The following is a 17,934-nucleotide window of genomic DNA, read 5'->3' as shown; positions in this document are numbered from 1 at the left end:
AGAGAGAGAGAGAGAGAGAGAGAGAGAGAGAGAGAGAGAGAGAGAGAGAGAGACGATGGAGGGACCATCGATTACGGGCTTGCGACGCGCGTGGTTTCAGCAGAATCAGCAGAAAAATCGCTCGCTGTCTATGGACTCGTCATCGGTGACAGGTGTAACTTGCGCACTTCCTTGTCCTTGCACCTGTTTACCTTAAGGCGAACGTGTCGAGGTGTGTACAGTGGGTTGCAAAACGGTTTAGACACAATAAAGTTGGGAGCTCTCACCATACTGTCAAAATTGAAAGTCATTACCGACGGACTCGCGCAATAATAATATATAATTAAGAATCTAATTGGGAATAATAAATAATAACAAATAATATTAATATTAACTGTTCCCGTGAGTATTTCAGTACTTTAATGGTGAATAGGGAAGTGTCACTCATGCTCGACGCATGTTTTTGTCAATTCAAAATTGTTAAAAAATTCATATAGATTTCTTCGAGTCTCAACAGATTTAGGAGTTATTTCTAAAAAAAATCAATTTGTATATGATCTACTAGTTGTTTTTGGACAAGAATCTATGAAAAATCTATTTTTAACAAAAATATTTAGAGTTTTATATTTAAGATCATAACAATTACATATATAACAATAAAATTATTTATAATATTTTGAAAAAGACGAATTATTTTGTTATGTAGAAATGATATATGTAATTTGAGTAAGAAAATAAGGCTAAATTAGATAAAAAAAATATTTTTATATATTACACAAAAATTTTTTCAAGAAGAACTTAATACATGGAAATACAAATATATAATAAATTTAAACACTTGCAAAACTTTTGTTAACCGTTTCCGCGCGTATTTATCCAGATTAACGTCAAGATATAAAAATACTATATGAGAAAAATACATCAAAATATGAAAAATGTTTTAAAAATTATTGAAATACAATATAAAAAAAAATTTCACTTATGTAAAAAGTGAATTGAGGGATCATTCGTCTTCAGGGTCGATTTTGTTCAACTTATTCAAACAATAACCGGTGAATTTTGTTGCTACTTTTGCCGGACTAACTTTCTTTCGAAATAGATATGAAGACAGAAATTTTCGGAGTGAGGAGAAAAATGCAAAGTCACGGAAAGTGTACGGACACGAATGATATCCCTATTTACTTAAACCCTTTCATGACGGGGGGTTGCGCGGGGAGATAATTATAGGGAAATACGTATTCTATGGATTTTTGGAGTCGTTGAATCCGAATCTGAGCTTAGATTTTTAAAATTCTGTGATTCAAGTTGGCGGACCCAATATGGCGGAAAAAATAATAAATAATATAAATATCACTTAATTTCTGTGAAATTTAAACTATGAAACTTTTTAAAGATACTTTTTTGAGAACTGAAATCGAGTTTTTGAAATTTAAAATACCGACCAAAGAAAAAAATTTTTAGATCTGATCCGACCTTATCATCTGCTCATTTGTTTTCATTTGCAAAAATGGTTTGTATATCAAATGAAATCAGTCAAGATTTTCACTAATTAAAATTTAGAGAGTATGAAATTCCACGGAAATTGAGTCATATTTACATAATTTGGCATCTTGAAAATCGCCATATTGGATCCGTCATTTAAAATTTTTAACTTTTGAAGTCAGATTCAAATTCAGCGACCCTAAACCTCTGAAAACCAAAAGAAACCCAAAAGTCTTGATTTTTCATTCCTGTTAGAAAGCTACATCCCGGAAAAGCCAATTTTGTCCGCCATATTGGATCAACCATTTTGAATATCAAAATTGTGAGGTTATATTCGAATTCAGTGACACCAAAAACCCCATTATAGCAAACTCCTGAGAATCGGAAGAATAGTTTCCAATATTAAAGCAAGAAGCAGTTATGGTATAAAAAGTGATACCCGTCCTGAAAGGGTTAAAGATTAATTAATAATAATGCGGTTACTGAGAACAAGCTCGTCAACAATGGGTGTTTTCCAATTGCTTAACACTTCTTGACACACACAGAAATGCACTAAGTGTAACGTTGTGCACGGCTCAATTAGAACAAAGTGTGTCCTAATATGTATGTCGAATAGGGTTAGGATTATTTTTCAACATGTCTATACCTTGGTATTTTTTAATAAGATCTAAATAATAAAAAAGATACTATCCACTTCACGTCGCAAATGCCAATCTCTTCTCAAGCCGCAATGCTTATTAATTTTAATTGTCACTAGAAAACACAGATTAATTTTAATTGTCACTAGAAACACTAGTTGCACAGCCGACTAGTAGTCCTCGAGCTGAGTACGGATGTGTAGTGTTGTGTCGACGATTACGACAATTGGAATGCAACTTGTGTCGCCGTGTGCATGAAAGTATCTAGAGATATTCCAACTGGAAAGCACCCAATGTCTTTCGACGTTGACAGTTCGACGAGTCGCCAACTTTAATGTGTCTAATGCCCAATTTCTTCACCTGCGGTTAACTTTATCTGTCGGATAAATGTGAACCGTGATTGGTTAATCTTGCCAACCATAAATATGATTGGTCAATTCCAATAGAATAACTGGCAGATAAAATTAACCGGAGGTGAAGAAATTGGGCATAAGCCGTTTTGCAACCCACTGTACAGTGGTGGTAAAGGGAAACCACCTCACATTGCCAACGCTCCCCTGCACGGTTCCCGTTACCGCGACGATGATGATGAGTCAGAGTTGCGGTAAGAAGATACTCGAATCGATCGATGAAACGCCAATAGGCTTTAATTTACGTGACACACCGTGTTCGCGAAGTCGGCGATCGTGTCGCCCGGTGTGTCGAGAGCTTCGCGCATTAAAGCCTCGCGCACATCCGCCGCCGCGCCAGCTCCTGAATTATTCGAGCTCCACCGGTTGGCTGCCGCCGGGATGTTCAGCGAATGTAAGATTCGCTCGGGTAATTTTCAAGCGAGAGCGACAGACGCACGCGGACGGGCCCCGGCGGAGGGGGAGGCTGCAGAGGGAGGCCTTGTTTATCCAGTTCGCGTACGAACGTAGCTCTTAGCATTTTCCGGTAAATGATACTTCGGCTCTTACCTGGGCGAGTGCAGCCGCCGCCACACAGTGAGGACAAATGAAAATTTACTGTCAGAAGTCGCTACAGACCCTAATCTTTTACCGATCGAGATCAGTCTCTTTTAAAATTAATTGTTAATAAATTAAAAAAAAACTGTGGAGCTCGATTAAAATAAAAACTCCTTGATATTAACCATCTGAAAGTCATAATAATATCCTAGTAACGGTTCCCTGGGGCAATATTGGCTATAAATTATACCTTGATATACTCAATTAGCCTAATATTATACACAGTATAATTAGTCTAATATTATACACAGTAGATGTCTTGCATTTTATAGCCAATATAAAATTCCGAACATTAACAATTTTATTCGTTACCAGTATTGGCTACATATTGGGTTATATTGCTCCATATACTCTCTAGTATACAAGTATATGATTGTATCAGTATTGATACAATCATGTTGTGCAATATTGGTAATTTATTCACATTTTATTTATAAACAATATTGGTTATATATTGTTATATATAATATTAGTCATATCGGCCTAATGAATGGTCAATATAACCAATATTGCACCATTGTAACACCAATAAACTGTGCTACTAGAGTAAACTTGTATTCAGCAACCTACGAAATTATAGTGCAAACTTATTTCTGTTAAGAAACATGCATTTTTGTATAATTGACAGGAATATTGATAGCTATCAACCATCAGATCCTAATTCTTACATGTAATTTGTATTCAGCAATCTCCAAAATTATTAATGTGTCCTTATTCCCGTTAAAAAGCATATACTTTTTTTAAGTTGACAACGAGATTAACAGTTTTCAATAGTCAAATCTTAATTCTAATATCAGATTATTCAGCGGTTCTAAAAATCTTTATATAAGATAGTTTAATGCAAGAGTAACTTTAAAAATCATATTCTTCTAATTTAACTTTTGTTAACAATAATTTCCAAATTGTTGTTAATTTTACAAATTTCAGGGGGCCTTTTTCAAAAGTCGAGAGCTCCGCAATTCTTTTTAAAATTTATTAATGATTAATTTGTAAAACAGTATTTCTTTGCAACTTTTAAAAGGAATCAGTTGGTGTATAATTTAATAATTGGGATATATTTTCGACATGTATTGACATTCTCATATGCTCATATTATACATTATTATTTTTTTGTAGTTTAAAATTATTCTCGCAAATATCCAGCGACTGGCTCCTATAGACCATAATTGTAACCTTTAGAATTCTACCGGCATTAATAAAATATTTTTAAGCGTAAATTTGAGAAAAGCTTCTATTTTTTGAAAATTATGTACTTGAAAGAAAAATTTAATATTTTTACAAGAATATTATGAAAGAGTGATGCCACTAATCCATAGGCCATGTGCTCCATTTCTGGTGAAAAATGTACTTAAAATGGCCACCAATTAAAGGTCTTGATGAGCTGATTACAAAGATATAAGTTTTAGAACCGCTTAGTGTACCGTTCTAACACTACGATCCAAAAAGATCCCAAATTTTAGGCTACTTTCAAACTAATATTTTTTTAGCAAAACTTAACGGATTTTAAAAATTCAAAATGCTACATTTAATAAAATTAAATAAAGAATTTAATAGTATAAATTTCATGTTCCAAACTGACCGGAAGTAGAAAATTCCAAATGGAACATCAACTTCCGGTTGATTTTGAAATATGAAGTGCATAGGAAAATGCACCTTAACCTACTCAAAAACATTAGAAATACTCAAATTGTTTTTGCTTAATTATTTTAAAAGCTAGATCAAACAAAATTCAACTTTTGAAATAAAATGAAAGAAACATAAAGAAAGTAGCCTAAAATTTGGAAACTTTTTGGACCGTAGTGTTGAAACAATACACTGGGCGGCACTAAAATTTATGTTTTTGTAATCAGCTAACCAAGGCCTTTAATTTGGCATTTATTTTAAGTACATTTCTCACTGCTCAGAAATGGGGCATATATTGGCGTCACTCTTTTGTCAAAAAAAGAATTGGTTCACCTTTGTGACTATGACTAAAGGATCATTTTTTTGAGCGTGTGACAAGTCGAATTTTTGTTTTAATCAAATATTTGGTTCGTCTGGATCGGTTAAGAATCGCCAGTGGCAATTTTTGAACAGTAAATTTTCATCCCCACTGTGCGTCGCCGCGCCGCCGCCGTCGTCACAGTAGCGACGGGACAGGTCTTGCTGAGACGTCTTTGTTAATATATTCCGTATCGATGATGATCGATTCCTTCATCCGATCACGAAGTCGTCCCCGATCCGCTCTCTTTCTCTTTCTCATGGTGACAATCTGGACGGGGACTCGTCGATGCACGCTGCACGCGCAAACCGGATCGGTTTTCTCGTCGAGCGGGAAGACCCGTAATTATGTAATTACTGTTCTTTTTTCTTCGTCTTTCAATATCTACGACGTTTATGCCGATTTTTCCACGGAGAGTGAGAATGTCACTACTCTCCTCGCTCTTTCCCGCTCCTCCCCTCCTCCTCCTCCTCCCCCTCGGCGCCGTCCTCATTGGCGTAACTAGCGGCCGCGTCGATATCGCAATAAAACGCGAAGTGTAACGGCGCGAGCGTAATGAGTACGGCCGTAATTATGCGGGAACGTCGATCGGACTTTCGATCTGCCGAGCTTTATCGTTCGCTTTCCTCTGAACATCCTCACCTCGTTTCTCGAGAACGGATGTCGGTTGACTTAGTTGCTTTTTCCTTCAGGAGGAAGAAATTCATCGGCTGATTTGGCAGAGACTGTAGTTTGCTGGACAAAATTAAGTGTTATCACTAAGCGGATTAACTCGCGCAGCGAAGAAATTATGTATGAATGCAATTGTTTCAGTCTCCCTATAGAACAAATTCATTTTATTAAATGATAAATTAATTTCTGTACACAAGAAGAATATTGTAGTTGATATTTTCGACTTTGGCGACGTCGTCTAATACTTTGCTTGTTTTCCGCCGGGTTTGGACCGCGTTTTTCTTTCGTTTGCTTCTGACGTTCACTTCAGTTCACTTCTTCAAGGAGCAATGCGATCAGAAACACTTATATTATAGCGACCTGAAACTAATATAATTTTTTTCATGTATACATGTTTTGTCCAATTTTTCACTTTTTCTATTATATAGTATAGATTGGATTAGTCAATAAAATCTATCTTGTTAAGGAACACAATAAATTTCGTTAGAAACATAGCATATACAGAAAAATAAATACTGCATTCAAGTAAATGTTACTTGTTTCAAACACTTTATAAATTTATATATCCAAATCTCATAAGTTTATCTCACAAGCATTAAATTTACTCAAAATATTATTTTGAATCCTAGTAAATTATAATAGTAATAAATATTAAATTAAAACAAAAATTTTGTTTGTCACATATTCAAAAAAAGTAATCTTGCAGTCATAATCAATTCTTTTTTTGATAAAATTTTATAATATTGTTGTAAAGAAATAAAATTTTTCTTTTAAGTAAAGTACTAATATATACTCGGACATGTACCTAATCCTAGACATTTTTACTGTTTTAGTTATAAATATTTAAACTTTCAACATAAAAAAAAATATATATATAACTATTAAGTTTATATATACATAAATTCTATGTTGAAAATTTAAATATTTGTATTTAAGAACCAAAATAATAAGCATGTCCAGGATTAAGTACGTGTCCGGGAAATTGGTACTCTTAAATTACATGATAATCTTTGAAAAAAATAAAAGCTTCTTCTCAAATTTACACTTAAAAAATATTTTACTGATCCAGATAGAACTCTAAATATCACAGTTATGGCCTATAGGAGTGTCAGTCGCTGGACATTTGTGGGAATACTTTTAAACTACGAGAAGATAATAATGTATGATTATGTGATAACACATATCGAATATATATATATCCTAATTAAACTATACAATACCAATTGATATATATCCTAATTAAACTATATAATACCAATTGATTCTTTTTAAAAGTTGCAAGAAAATACTGTGAGGCTATTCTCTATTTGCTCCAAGTCGAGCACTGTATCCATTTGCTTACTGAGGCTTCGACATTATTCTTTATAACACACAAATGTTTATAAATCATATTGGATTGAATATAAACTAAACACTTCTTCCGTCAGCGTACCAAAGAACAAGCTATATAAACAGGCTCCCAAAATATACAACCAAAAACATTAAAAAAATCTATGAATCTATAGCAACTCAATAATCTATAGAATTGATCAACAGTGTGATGTGGTTGGAGTAAATCTTCTCTTGATTCAATAACAATGTTATTGAAACAAATATAGTTATTTAAACGATATATGATATATTTGTTTAAATAAATGAAATATTGATCTCTCTCTCTCTCTCTCTCCTCCTTCCTCTCCATTCCCCCTCTCTCTTTCTCTCTTATTAACATATTACTATTAAATGAAGAAGATTTAATTCAATCATATCGCGTTGTTGACAAATCGTTAATTTATTCTAGATAATAGCCAGGGCAGACACTTTAAATTTATGGTTTATGACGATATATGTCACATATATAGAGAAAGAATTTAATGAAATATTTCATTATTCTCTTTGAATGAATGTAAAGCAGCTCATTTAATTCGGGAGAAAAATTGTGTTAAGTTTCTTACATTGCTACACTTGACAACTCGTTTGGTTACCGTTACTTTTCGTGACAATCAAATCAACATTACAGTTAATAAATTTTGCTGAATACTTAGCTCGTTTGATATAATGAAGAAATTACAAGAATATCAAAATTGCGCTGAAATTAAGGCAATTCGCCATACATAATTAGGCCCGTAATTAGAGCCTCACTCGACTCGATTCTAGTTGTTCTGATCAATTTTTTTGTATAAGGTATCTAAGCTTCCTATGAGAATTTAATAAAATAAATAACGAACATTTCGCAGCAATCTAATAACATAGAAAATTATTGAATTCTGCATCACAGTTTTGATTCGCCAAGCTAGCGTGATTTCTAATTGTAGCAGTGTATACTTCTCTTTCCATGAGTCCCGACTAGAAATCGATTTCCTTTTCAGCTTCGTGCAGGAATTCGCGTCGCCGCCGGCGGACGGGATCACCTTGCTGCTGGAGACTCTGCGCGGCGTTCAACTGGCTCAGAGCTCACCGCCGAACTCGGGCCAGACCGGGCCCAGAGTCGGCACCAGGAGGGCTGCCTTGGACGAGTTGGGGTGCGTGGAGTGCTTGGCCGCGTGCGGCGAACGTTGCGCGGACGCGCCGCGACTCTTGGTGCAGGCGCAACCCGGCCTCCTGGCTCTCGCGGTCTGTCTGACCAGTAGCCTGAACCGGTCTCGAGTTCTGGCTCTTCAGGTAACAATCGCCACTTCCGCTCGAACGCGCAAAGCGCCGCGATACCGTTAGATAAAAAGAAGCGATTAGAAGCTGCGAGTGTGCCGCGAGCGTCGCGGCGAAATAACGCGCATTTCTTTTCCCTTCTTCTCTCCACGAGGACTCGCATAGGAATTGTCGTGTAGTCGCCAGGACTGCACTTTGGTCGACGAATGCGATTCAACGTGTGGCGTTATATCGGTTTCATAGCTAAATATGTGCCTATTAGCAGCTACACTTTTAAATATTCATACTCAAAGTGGTCACAGCGAAATATAGATACAAGAAATTTGTTAAAATATATAAATTATTAATAAAAATACTGCGATATCACATATCTTTTATATTTAATCAATATAGATGGCAGAGACAGAATTTCTATCTGAACTATTTGTAAAATTTTATGAGAAAATCTCTGCGGCGTTCATCCAGATTAAGACTAGTCTCACTTCTTAAAAGTGATTGTGATAAACAAAAAAGACAAGCGACGAGAGGCAAATTAATCTATAATCTTCACATCCATCTTGAAATTTATATGTTGTTGTTGAAGCTATAAAATAAAATATACAGAGTAAGCCATTTTAATCAATTTATTGAAATTTTTCAATTTATTGAAATTGAAAACCCTTAAGTTTGAGACCAAAATATTTCAGACAAAAAGTTGTTCAGTTGTTAGAGGAAAAGAAAATGACCTTAGGTGACTATAAGGTCATTTTCACCTCAAGCGATTACTTGTGATAAGTATATTTTAAACCTGTTATCAGAGAAAATTTTGTTGGTTGAAGATAACTGTTAATTAAAAATAACGAAGTAAACTGAGTAATCGCTTTTCTTAATAGTGCAATGATATTTTTCTCTATGTACACACTCTCTCTCTTTTCTCTCTCTTCTCTCTCTCTCTCTCTCTCTCTCTCTCTCTCTCTCTCTCTCTCTCTCTCTTTGCATACTGTATTCAAGTAAATGCATCAAGTAAATACTTGTTTCAAGTATTATATAAATTTATACATCCGCAAATCTATCTTATAAGTTTATTACAAAAGTATCAAATTCATTCAAAATACATTTTGAATCTTAATAGGTTTAACATAACATCAAGTATATTAAATTAGAATAAATGGGACCTTTCAGGTCACCTCAAGATTAAATCAAGATCACGTACAAAATTTTAAATAGGACCCTTCATAGGATTTTTATAGTTTATTTCAAAACCTTTTCAAGACACACATATTATGCATTTGTCTCTTTTCGATAAATCATTGCTGAGATATGATATTTGCGCCGATAATAGATGTATATTTGCATTTTGGTTATATGGAAAAAAAATTATAGTTTACAAGATCATTTCCATGATAAGAATATAGAGGTGAGTTGTCTTCACTATGTTTGTATATTTAGTAGCAAAGATTAGTTGTCTGAAAAGTGCTGACATCGATATTCTGATCCTATTAATCACACTAAATTTCCTATCACACGCTATCGAGCGTATCGCGCTCGACATCGAGAATTTTCATTTGCTGCTCAAAATGTATACGTTATGTATACATTTACATATACAAATGTATACGTTATTATGTACATTTCAATGCAGCTTACGAGGTACAACGAGGAAACCGATCGTAAGAAGTTGTGAGATATCGACGATAATAATAAACCGCGCGATACGCGATAAACTAGATTCGCATCGCGGATTCGTCGCGGAAGGAAACTGACAGCGATTGCTAATGCGAGAAATAAAGTGGCAGTGGGTCACTTGCTTCTCGTATAATACGTTGTTCTCGGTTCGATTGTACAGTGAGTTACAAAACGGTTTGGACACAATGAAGTTGGGAGCTCTCACCGAACCGTCAAAGTTGAAAGTCATTATTGCGTGTGTAACGAGTTCTTGCCCAGCAATTATATTATTCATTATTATTATTACTAATTATTATTGTTTGTTATACATTTTCTATAATCACAAAGGCATATTATGATGTTTTTTTATTAAAATATGGTAAACATAAATGTGACTTGACAGGACAATTATCATAGAATATCTTGTCATTTTTATGGAATGATTTTTTGTTAATTTTGTAACAAATTTTTTAATAATTATTTGATAAAAAAGAAAAAGAGAAAACACTAATCGCGCTACAGAGCTGCTATTATTATTTATTATTATTTTGTGTTTATAATTATATTATTTTTTATATTACTTTTGTGTAAGTCTGTCGGTACTCAGAGGAAAATATTATTTCACTGCTAAGAAAAGCAAATATTCAGTTTATTTTCCTATTCTTAAGTAACACAGTTATCTTTTTGATCAAGAATGTTTTCTTGATAACAGTTTTAAAATATATTCGTCGCAACTTTTATGCAAGCTGATTATCATATGTTAAAAAAAAAAATTTATTCTTTCTACAAAAGAATATTTATTCTAATTTAATATGCTTGATGTTATGAAATGTTAAACCCACTAAGATTCAAAATGTATTTTGAATGAATTTGATACTTTTGTAATAAACTTATAAGATAGATTTGCGGATGTATAAATTTATATAATACTTGAAATAAGTATTTACTTGATGCATTTACTTGAATACAGTATGCAAAGAGAGAGAGAGAGAGAGAGAGAGAGAGAGAAAGAGAGAGAGAAGAGAGAGAAAAGAGAGAGAGTGTGTACATAGAGAAAAATATCATTGCACTATTAAGAAAAGCGATTACTCAGTTTACTTCCTTATTTTTAATTAACAGTTATCTTCAACCAACAAAATTTTCTCTGATAATAGGTTTAAATTATACTTATCAAAAGTTTTATAGAAGCTCATTATCATGTATTCTAAAGCTTATTATGTATATGTTATGTAAGCATGTATATAAAAGTTCATTATTATGTATTTAAAAGAAGTATTTATTCTTTTTACAAGAATCTTTGTTTCTTGTTAACCTTTATTCAACAAAAACTTATGGTTCATTTCTATGTAGCAAGCAAACCGAATTTTTATTTTAATTCAATATTTTTGAAATGCTAAACCTACTAAGATTCAGAATCTATTTTGGGAAAATTTGATCCTTTCATAATGAACCTGTGATAGATCGCAGATATATAAACTTACTTATAAAATACTTGAAACAAGTAAAACTTATTTGAATGTAGTATGTATTTTTCTGTGTATGATGACTCTCAATTTCGACAGTTTGATGAGCTCCCACCTTCGTTGTGTCTAAATCGTTTTGCAAGTTACTGTACGCGGTCCAGTTTTCCGTGTCCGCGTCTTTGAGCCGCGCAGTCGTAAACGCGTGTTTCGAGTAAAGGTAATAACGTTCGGCGGGCCGCGACCCGTTATTTCGAAGGTACTCACCGTCGAAACCAGTTTTTATCGTTTATCCACCAAACGTTATTCGGTCGCGCGAGCGCGTCGACTTCATTTGCAAACTTACACGTGTCGAGGATGTTTCTCTCCTTCCTTTTTACCTGCCGACTCTCAGGATGTGTATCTTACGAGCAGATATCGCGCGCTACGATCAGCGCGCTCGCTTATACGAGGCGGATAATTACTTCCACGGCACGTGATCATTCCGCAAAATTGCGAACGTATGAGAAAAATGCCCGCATTCACTCGTGGTGAAAACACAACAAAAAAAAAGGAAAAGAGAGTAGTGAAGCTTCACCGAGCGAGAAATATTTCACGATTCTTTTGACGAATATGCAACTGGATTCTTTCTCGTCATGGAAGACAAATTTTGCTATTGTAACTAAAAATCTTGCTGAATCTACACTGAGAGAAAATACTTGAAAATTTACTTGTGGAATGTAAAGTTTACTTCTATGTGGCAAACTTTTATCTCACAAATAAATTATCAAAAGTATTTTTCTCAGCGTATAGGTGCGAGATATTTAATCAAACATATTTGTGTCTCGAGATAACTTATCGTTATCGTATTGTCGAGCATTATTATTCTAATTATTCTTAGTTTAAATATTCGCACTAATATTCAGCTCCCATTGACTTTTTCTTTCTATCTTCAGTTATAGTATATTTTAAAATTTCGAAGTTACAACTTCTTAAGCAACTAATTACTGACTGTATAAATAGAGATAACCTTCTTCTATGTATTAATGTCTACGATTCTGTTAATCGTATATTTCTTTTGTAAAAATTAAAGTAGAAACATGTAGCAACATAGCTATCTTGCTCTGGTACCGAATTCAATTGCCCAGCAAAGCGGCAGAGTAAAAAGGCCACCTATAAAATATATATCCTAATTAGTAGTTCCAGAATTTTCGCGAGAGGTCTCCTGCCGGTCCTTAATTATGGGCTAACTTTACCCCGTCCGCTCCATATGTTCTATTTCAATCATTTTATGAATGAAAATTGCATTTATTGCTAAAAACAATATATTATACACTTATAAAAAATTTCATTCTAACTAGTAGTACATCGCTTAATTTTATTCATTTACGATAAAGAATATTAATAGAAAATTTCGAGAGGCTCGAAAATTTACTTTGCTATTACCAAATCAGTCTCTTTCATTTCTTAACTGTAATATTTTTCTGAATTCAATGAAACTCAGGGAAAAGTATTTATGTTCTAAAGAGACCATTTCGCAACTTTGTATCCCTGAACAACATATCCCTGAAGCTATATAGCCCCGTCTCCTCTATATCTGAAAATATATTTGTTCTCTTCGTGTTGAGTTCCGCGATGCACGTGACAAGTATGCACAAGATAAATACGATGATTATGTGTTTGCAGCTCTTGACGAAAGTGTGCCAAGCGCCAGGTGGACACGCAGCTGTTTCGGAAGCGGTGTCGACTCTGAGACTCAAATATGGTGAAGGAGGGAGATTCCGATTTTTGGCAGGTGCCCTTCTAGCCCCCCGAGCAGCCATCGCGCTGAGAGTCGCAGGGGTTTCGTTTCTGAATGCCTTTTTGAAATCCGCGCCTCGCACGCAAACCAAATTGTACATTCAGGTAAAAACCAAAACAATTACTTTTGATACTCGATATGTTTATTTCGGTTTTTTTTTTCTTTCTACATATACATAACGTAACGTAACGTAAACTCAAAGGGAAGCTCACTGCGTGATTAATCATCTTGACTAATAAAAAGTTAGAAGTGAAATGATACATTCTCAAGATTCTTGCTAAGTATGTTGAAATGAAAAGACACACTCATAAATTGTCACATACGATTGACTGTGAACGGATCAGTAAAATATTTCGAAAACTTTCCTCTTACTGTGATAATCGCTAAATAGTCATAAAATTAACGTGACATGTGGCTTACTTTTTAACTATGTGATTTTGTCACGTTAATTTTATGGCTATTTCTTGGTCATTGCGGCAAAAGGAAAGTTTCCAAAATATTTTACGTATTCGTCAAGTTGACTGCATTATTATACAGAAGTATTTTTTCAACTTTTTATTTCATTTCTATGAAATATATAAATACATTTATTTATTTATATTAACTAAATATTATTAATTTATTAACATGAAATAAATAAATAAACTTTTATTTATATATATAATATTTATATTTATATATTTTATTATTTTCTTAAATAAATAAATAAAGTTTTACTTATTATTTACCATCATTTATTTATTTATTACAATTTTTATTTTAACGTATTTTTCAAGAATTTTTAACACATTTTCTCGCTCTTGACGTCATGATCTAAAATGGCCGCGAGTTTGGCAAGACTACTACGCTAAAAAATACTTGAAAATCTATTTGTGATATAAAGGTTATTTTATAGAAATCTTCCTAAACAATACAGATTTCGACAGGACATTCTAAAAACGTTTTGTGAATAACCTTACATCTTGAGAACGTTCTTAGAATATCTTTTACAGACCTTATGCTGTCTGGATTATATTCTACGAATAAATCTTCAAGTATTTTTTCTCAGTATAATACTTTGATATGATACTGATTTAATAAGTCCTAGTAGCATAATTCATTGACGTTGGCCATATTGGTTACATTGATATACATTAGGTCAATATAGCTAATATATAACCAATATTGGTTATAAATAGAATTAAATAAATTGTCAGTATTGCACAAAATAATTGTACCAATATTGGTATATTCTGAGGGCACATCAGACCAATATAATTCAATATATAGCCAATATTGTTCTAACCCACACAGCAGGAATATCTCAAATACATCATAGGGATATCTTCAAGATATCACATATCCCAAATATATCTTTAGGATGTCTCTATGATATATTTTGGACACCTCTGCTATGTGGGAATGAACTGTGCTAGAGATGTTTATATCTTCGAGAAAAATGATCTGCGTATATTTTACATCTTATTATCTTCACACAATATATAATTTGCTTTTATTACTTAAATTATATTACTATTAATTATTAAATTATATTACTATTAACTATATAAAACTATTTTTATTATATTAATACCATTATTATTATATCAACATTACTATTTATATTTGTTTTAACTTTCAGGCTGAAGCCTGCGAAGCTGGCTTAGAGCCGCAGGTTCTTCAGGACTGGTTGAGGGAATTCGACGGACACGAGGAAGACACGCTGACCGATCTGCTGCACAAGGAGGTTCAGAAGTGGACGCACAACTGCGTCGATGTGGAAGCCCTGCAGCGCAGGGTGATACGCGCTGAGGAGACCTGCCGGATACTCAGCAAGAAAGTGTCGCTTCTGCAGGTGCAACTAGAGAAACGGAACGATTGCAATTTAGAAGAGCGGGAGAAAACCGCGCCAACCATTCATGCTGCTGCCACTGTCACCGTCGCCAAAAGCCCGAAAGTGTCCTCAAACGCGGAGGACGAAGGTATCAGTTCGTCGGAGAGATCCAGTAGCCCCGAAGATACGAAACATCAAGCGCGAAGTAATCGACAAAAGACCTCGCCCACGCAGAGCAACGATCAGGAGACAACAATCGACGACGTGATCGAAGAGCTGAGGATCATCGTGAAGGACGCCGAGGAGAAGTTCAGCGACAAGACTCAGGAGTCAAACCGAGGTCCAGGGGACGTCGACCAGGAGATCGTCCGCAATCACCAAGAACCCACCAAGAACAAACTCTACAGATCAAACTCCAAAATCTCGTTGAACAACTCCGAAAGCTACATATACGACAAGATCGCGAAGAAGGATCTGCGCACGGACTCGAGGATGCTGAGGTCGCACGCGGGCTCTAACGCCTCACAGAGCCAGCTGAAGGGCGAGCAGGTGACTTACTTTGGCAACGATCAGGACTACAGCACGGATTCGAGCGCGACAAAGAGGCTGAGTCCTAATGGGCCGCGCAGGATGTCCAAGTCGTCGATGGAGGGCAGCGTGAAGATTGTTGTGAAGGGGCCAGACGTGGAGGAGGCGATAGTGCCGGCTATCCTGCACCCGCAGCCGCCACGAAGAACGCCACCCTGCCTGTCGGCCATCATGGCCGCGAGGCATTGCGACTTCACCGATCACGCGGAGACGTACAACTCTCACGACGAAGAAGTGGAGGAGGAAACCTTGGGCGACGGTAGCGACTCGTTGTTGAGTGCCTCCAGGCTCAAGTACAACGGCAAGCACCAGCTGTACGATGGTCAGATGAGGGCCGTGATCACCGATCAGCCGCAGAAACAGACCAAGAGCGATACCGTGCTGATGATCGGCCCTGGCCAGATTGACGTGAAGTTCAGGAAGAGCCTGGACGATCTGCGTCACTTCGAAGAGAGCGATACGAAAGATAAGAAGATCACACTGAGAAGCTACGAGAACAACTCCAAGTCGAAGGACGTGCGGCCGCTCAACAGGCAGATCGACATTTACAGACAGTTCGAGTCGAGTCCTAAGGGGTTCGAGACGTCCTCCGGGCAATCCGATCATCGGATGGTTCACCGACACAGTTCCAAATATAGAAGCGAGGTGGAGAAGCGGAAGTATTTGCGCCGCTCAGCCAGCCACGATTACCTCGAGTCGAACGTGTCCAGTCCACAGTCGAGACGATCAGGTAGCCGAGTGGAGTGTCGCATTCGAAAGTTCGAGAGCCTCAACTCCTTCGATGAGCACCGTAGTTTGCAAAATTATGGGCGACTGGACGGCACAGAGAACCTCGGCAAACGGGAGCAGCCGCTGCTCTTGGCCGACAGCTCTTCCAGAACCTCGAAGATGCGTCGATCAGAGTCCTTTCATCACGTCTCGTACGTGTCGAAAAAGGATCAGTGCTCGTCAAGGGGGGAAAGCGATAGCGCTCTCTTCTACATCACGGACTTCAATTTGGAGCCGCTCGTCGCGAGGAGACCGCGATCGATCGACGCGCCCAAGTCGCCCAGTCTACTGACGAAATCCTTAGATAGAATCGACGAGGGCCTGGACTCGATGGTCGACATCGTGATCACACAGGAGCAGAATCAATGGAACGCCGGTGGCAAGCATATGTCGAGGACAGGCAAGCCCCGCGATGAGAAGCAGCTGATAAGATCGAAATCGGTCAGAGCCGACAGTCTCTGCGACGACTCCGTGGACTTTGAAAAGCAGACGAGGCGGGAGAATTCAAAGCCTAGGAGCCTGAAGAACGACGAAATGTATCGCGTCAACAATAAGCAGCTGAGAAGCGACGAGCTCTACGAAGAGCAGCGAACGCGCGAATGGAATTATCACAACGAACTGAATTACGCGAGAAACAAAGGCGACATCAGCCCAGAGAATTCGCCCGTGATATTGCCGAAAAGCGGCATGAGGCATAACTCCTTCTGCCATATCGACAAGCTCGGCAACAAGTTCTCTAGCAAGTCAAACGAATCCGGGATCTTTGCCGGGCGAACGTACGACACTTTCGGTCTCGGAAAGAGTCGTTTCAATGCGGGAAAATACTCCGGGAATCAGCAGATCAAGGAGAGTCCTATCGGCCGAAGGAATACGACTTCATCATTAATTGGAAAACGCGGAAAGGTCACGGATGTCGTCTCTGGTCTTTACTAAATGCGTAACTTTCTAAGCAGCGCAAACTTCTAGATAACGTCTAAAAGATGTCTTAAAGGCGTACAAAATATACTTCTTAGATCGGTATTAATAAACGTTACTTGAAATTAGCTTCATCTGAGATATGCGAATATGAGCTAAATCTGAGTTTTTCATTTGAATGGTATGTGTGATATATGTGACACCAGATTTGTAATTGTAATTTTCTTGAAAACTCACGTAATGATTAGTAATAGTAAGTCCGTATTAATAATCGTTACTTAAAACTTGTCCTACGTGCTCAAACTTGAGATCTGCTTAGACGTGAGATATTAGAATAGTGAGAGAATCTCTGGAGGAGATTATAAGAAGTTAAAGAAATGACATAAGTTGGGGTTTAGAGTGTATTGTAAGTTTTGGGAAGAAGATATGGATTTTTTGGCGGCATCTCCAGTATGGAACGAGTCGTAAAGTTTCTCTTTTCGTCTTATGATCGCGTGATTGAATCAGAAGGTCGTGAGATTTTTAAACACGGGTATTTCGCAGTTGTATGGTTCAATATCTAATCTTTGTATTCTGCTGTGC

General features: G+C 36.4%; 1 protein-coding gene across 5 annotated transcripts in view; it reads left to right on the top strand.

The window, feature by feature from the left end:
• The window catches only part of LOC116840557, a 149,532-nt gene extending 131,959 nt beyond the window's left edge, over positions 1–17,573 (top strand). For all 5 annotated transcript variants that reach the window (XM_032807390.1, XM_032807399.1, XM_032807409.1 and 2 more), the window contains 3 exons: positions 8,108–8,399; positions 13,154–13,372; positions 14,890–17,573. In XM_032807390.1, the coding sequence (XP_032663281.1) occupies positions 8,108–8,399; positions 13,154–13,372; positions 14,890–17,370 (2,992 nt within the window). In that variant the 3' untranslated portion in view covers positions 17,371–17,573. The remainder of the gene's footprint in view (positions 1–8,107; positions 8,400–13,153; positions 13,373–14,889) is intronic.
• The last annotated feature ends 361 nt before the right edge of the window (positions 17,574–17,934 follow it).

This window comes from Odontomachus brunneus, unplaced genomic scaffold, assembly GCF_010583005.1.
Source record: "Odontomachus brunneus isolate Ranch 3 - 2012 unplaced genomic scaffold, Obru_v1 Obru_scaffold_001, whole genome shotgun sequence".
Taxonomy (NCBI): Eukaryota; Metazoa; Arthropoda; class Insecta; order Hymenoptera; family Formicidae; genus Odontomachus; species Odontomachus brunneus.
Note: the sequence above shows the minus strand (reverse complement) of the source record. Positions and strands in the feature narration are given on the sequence as shown.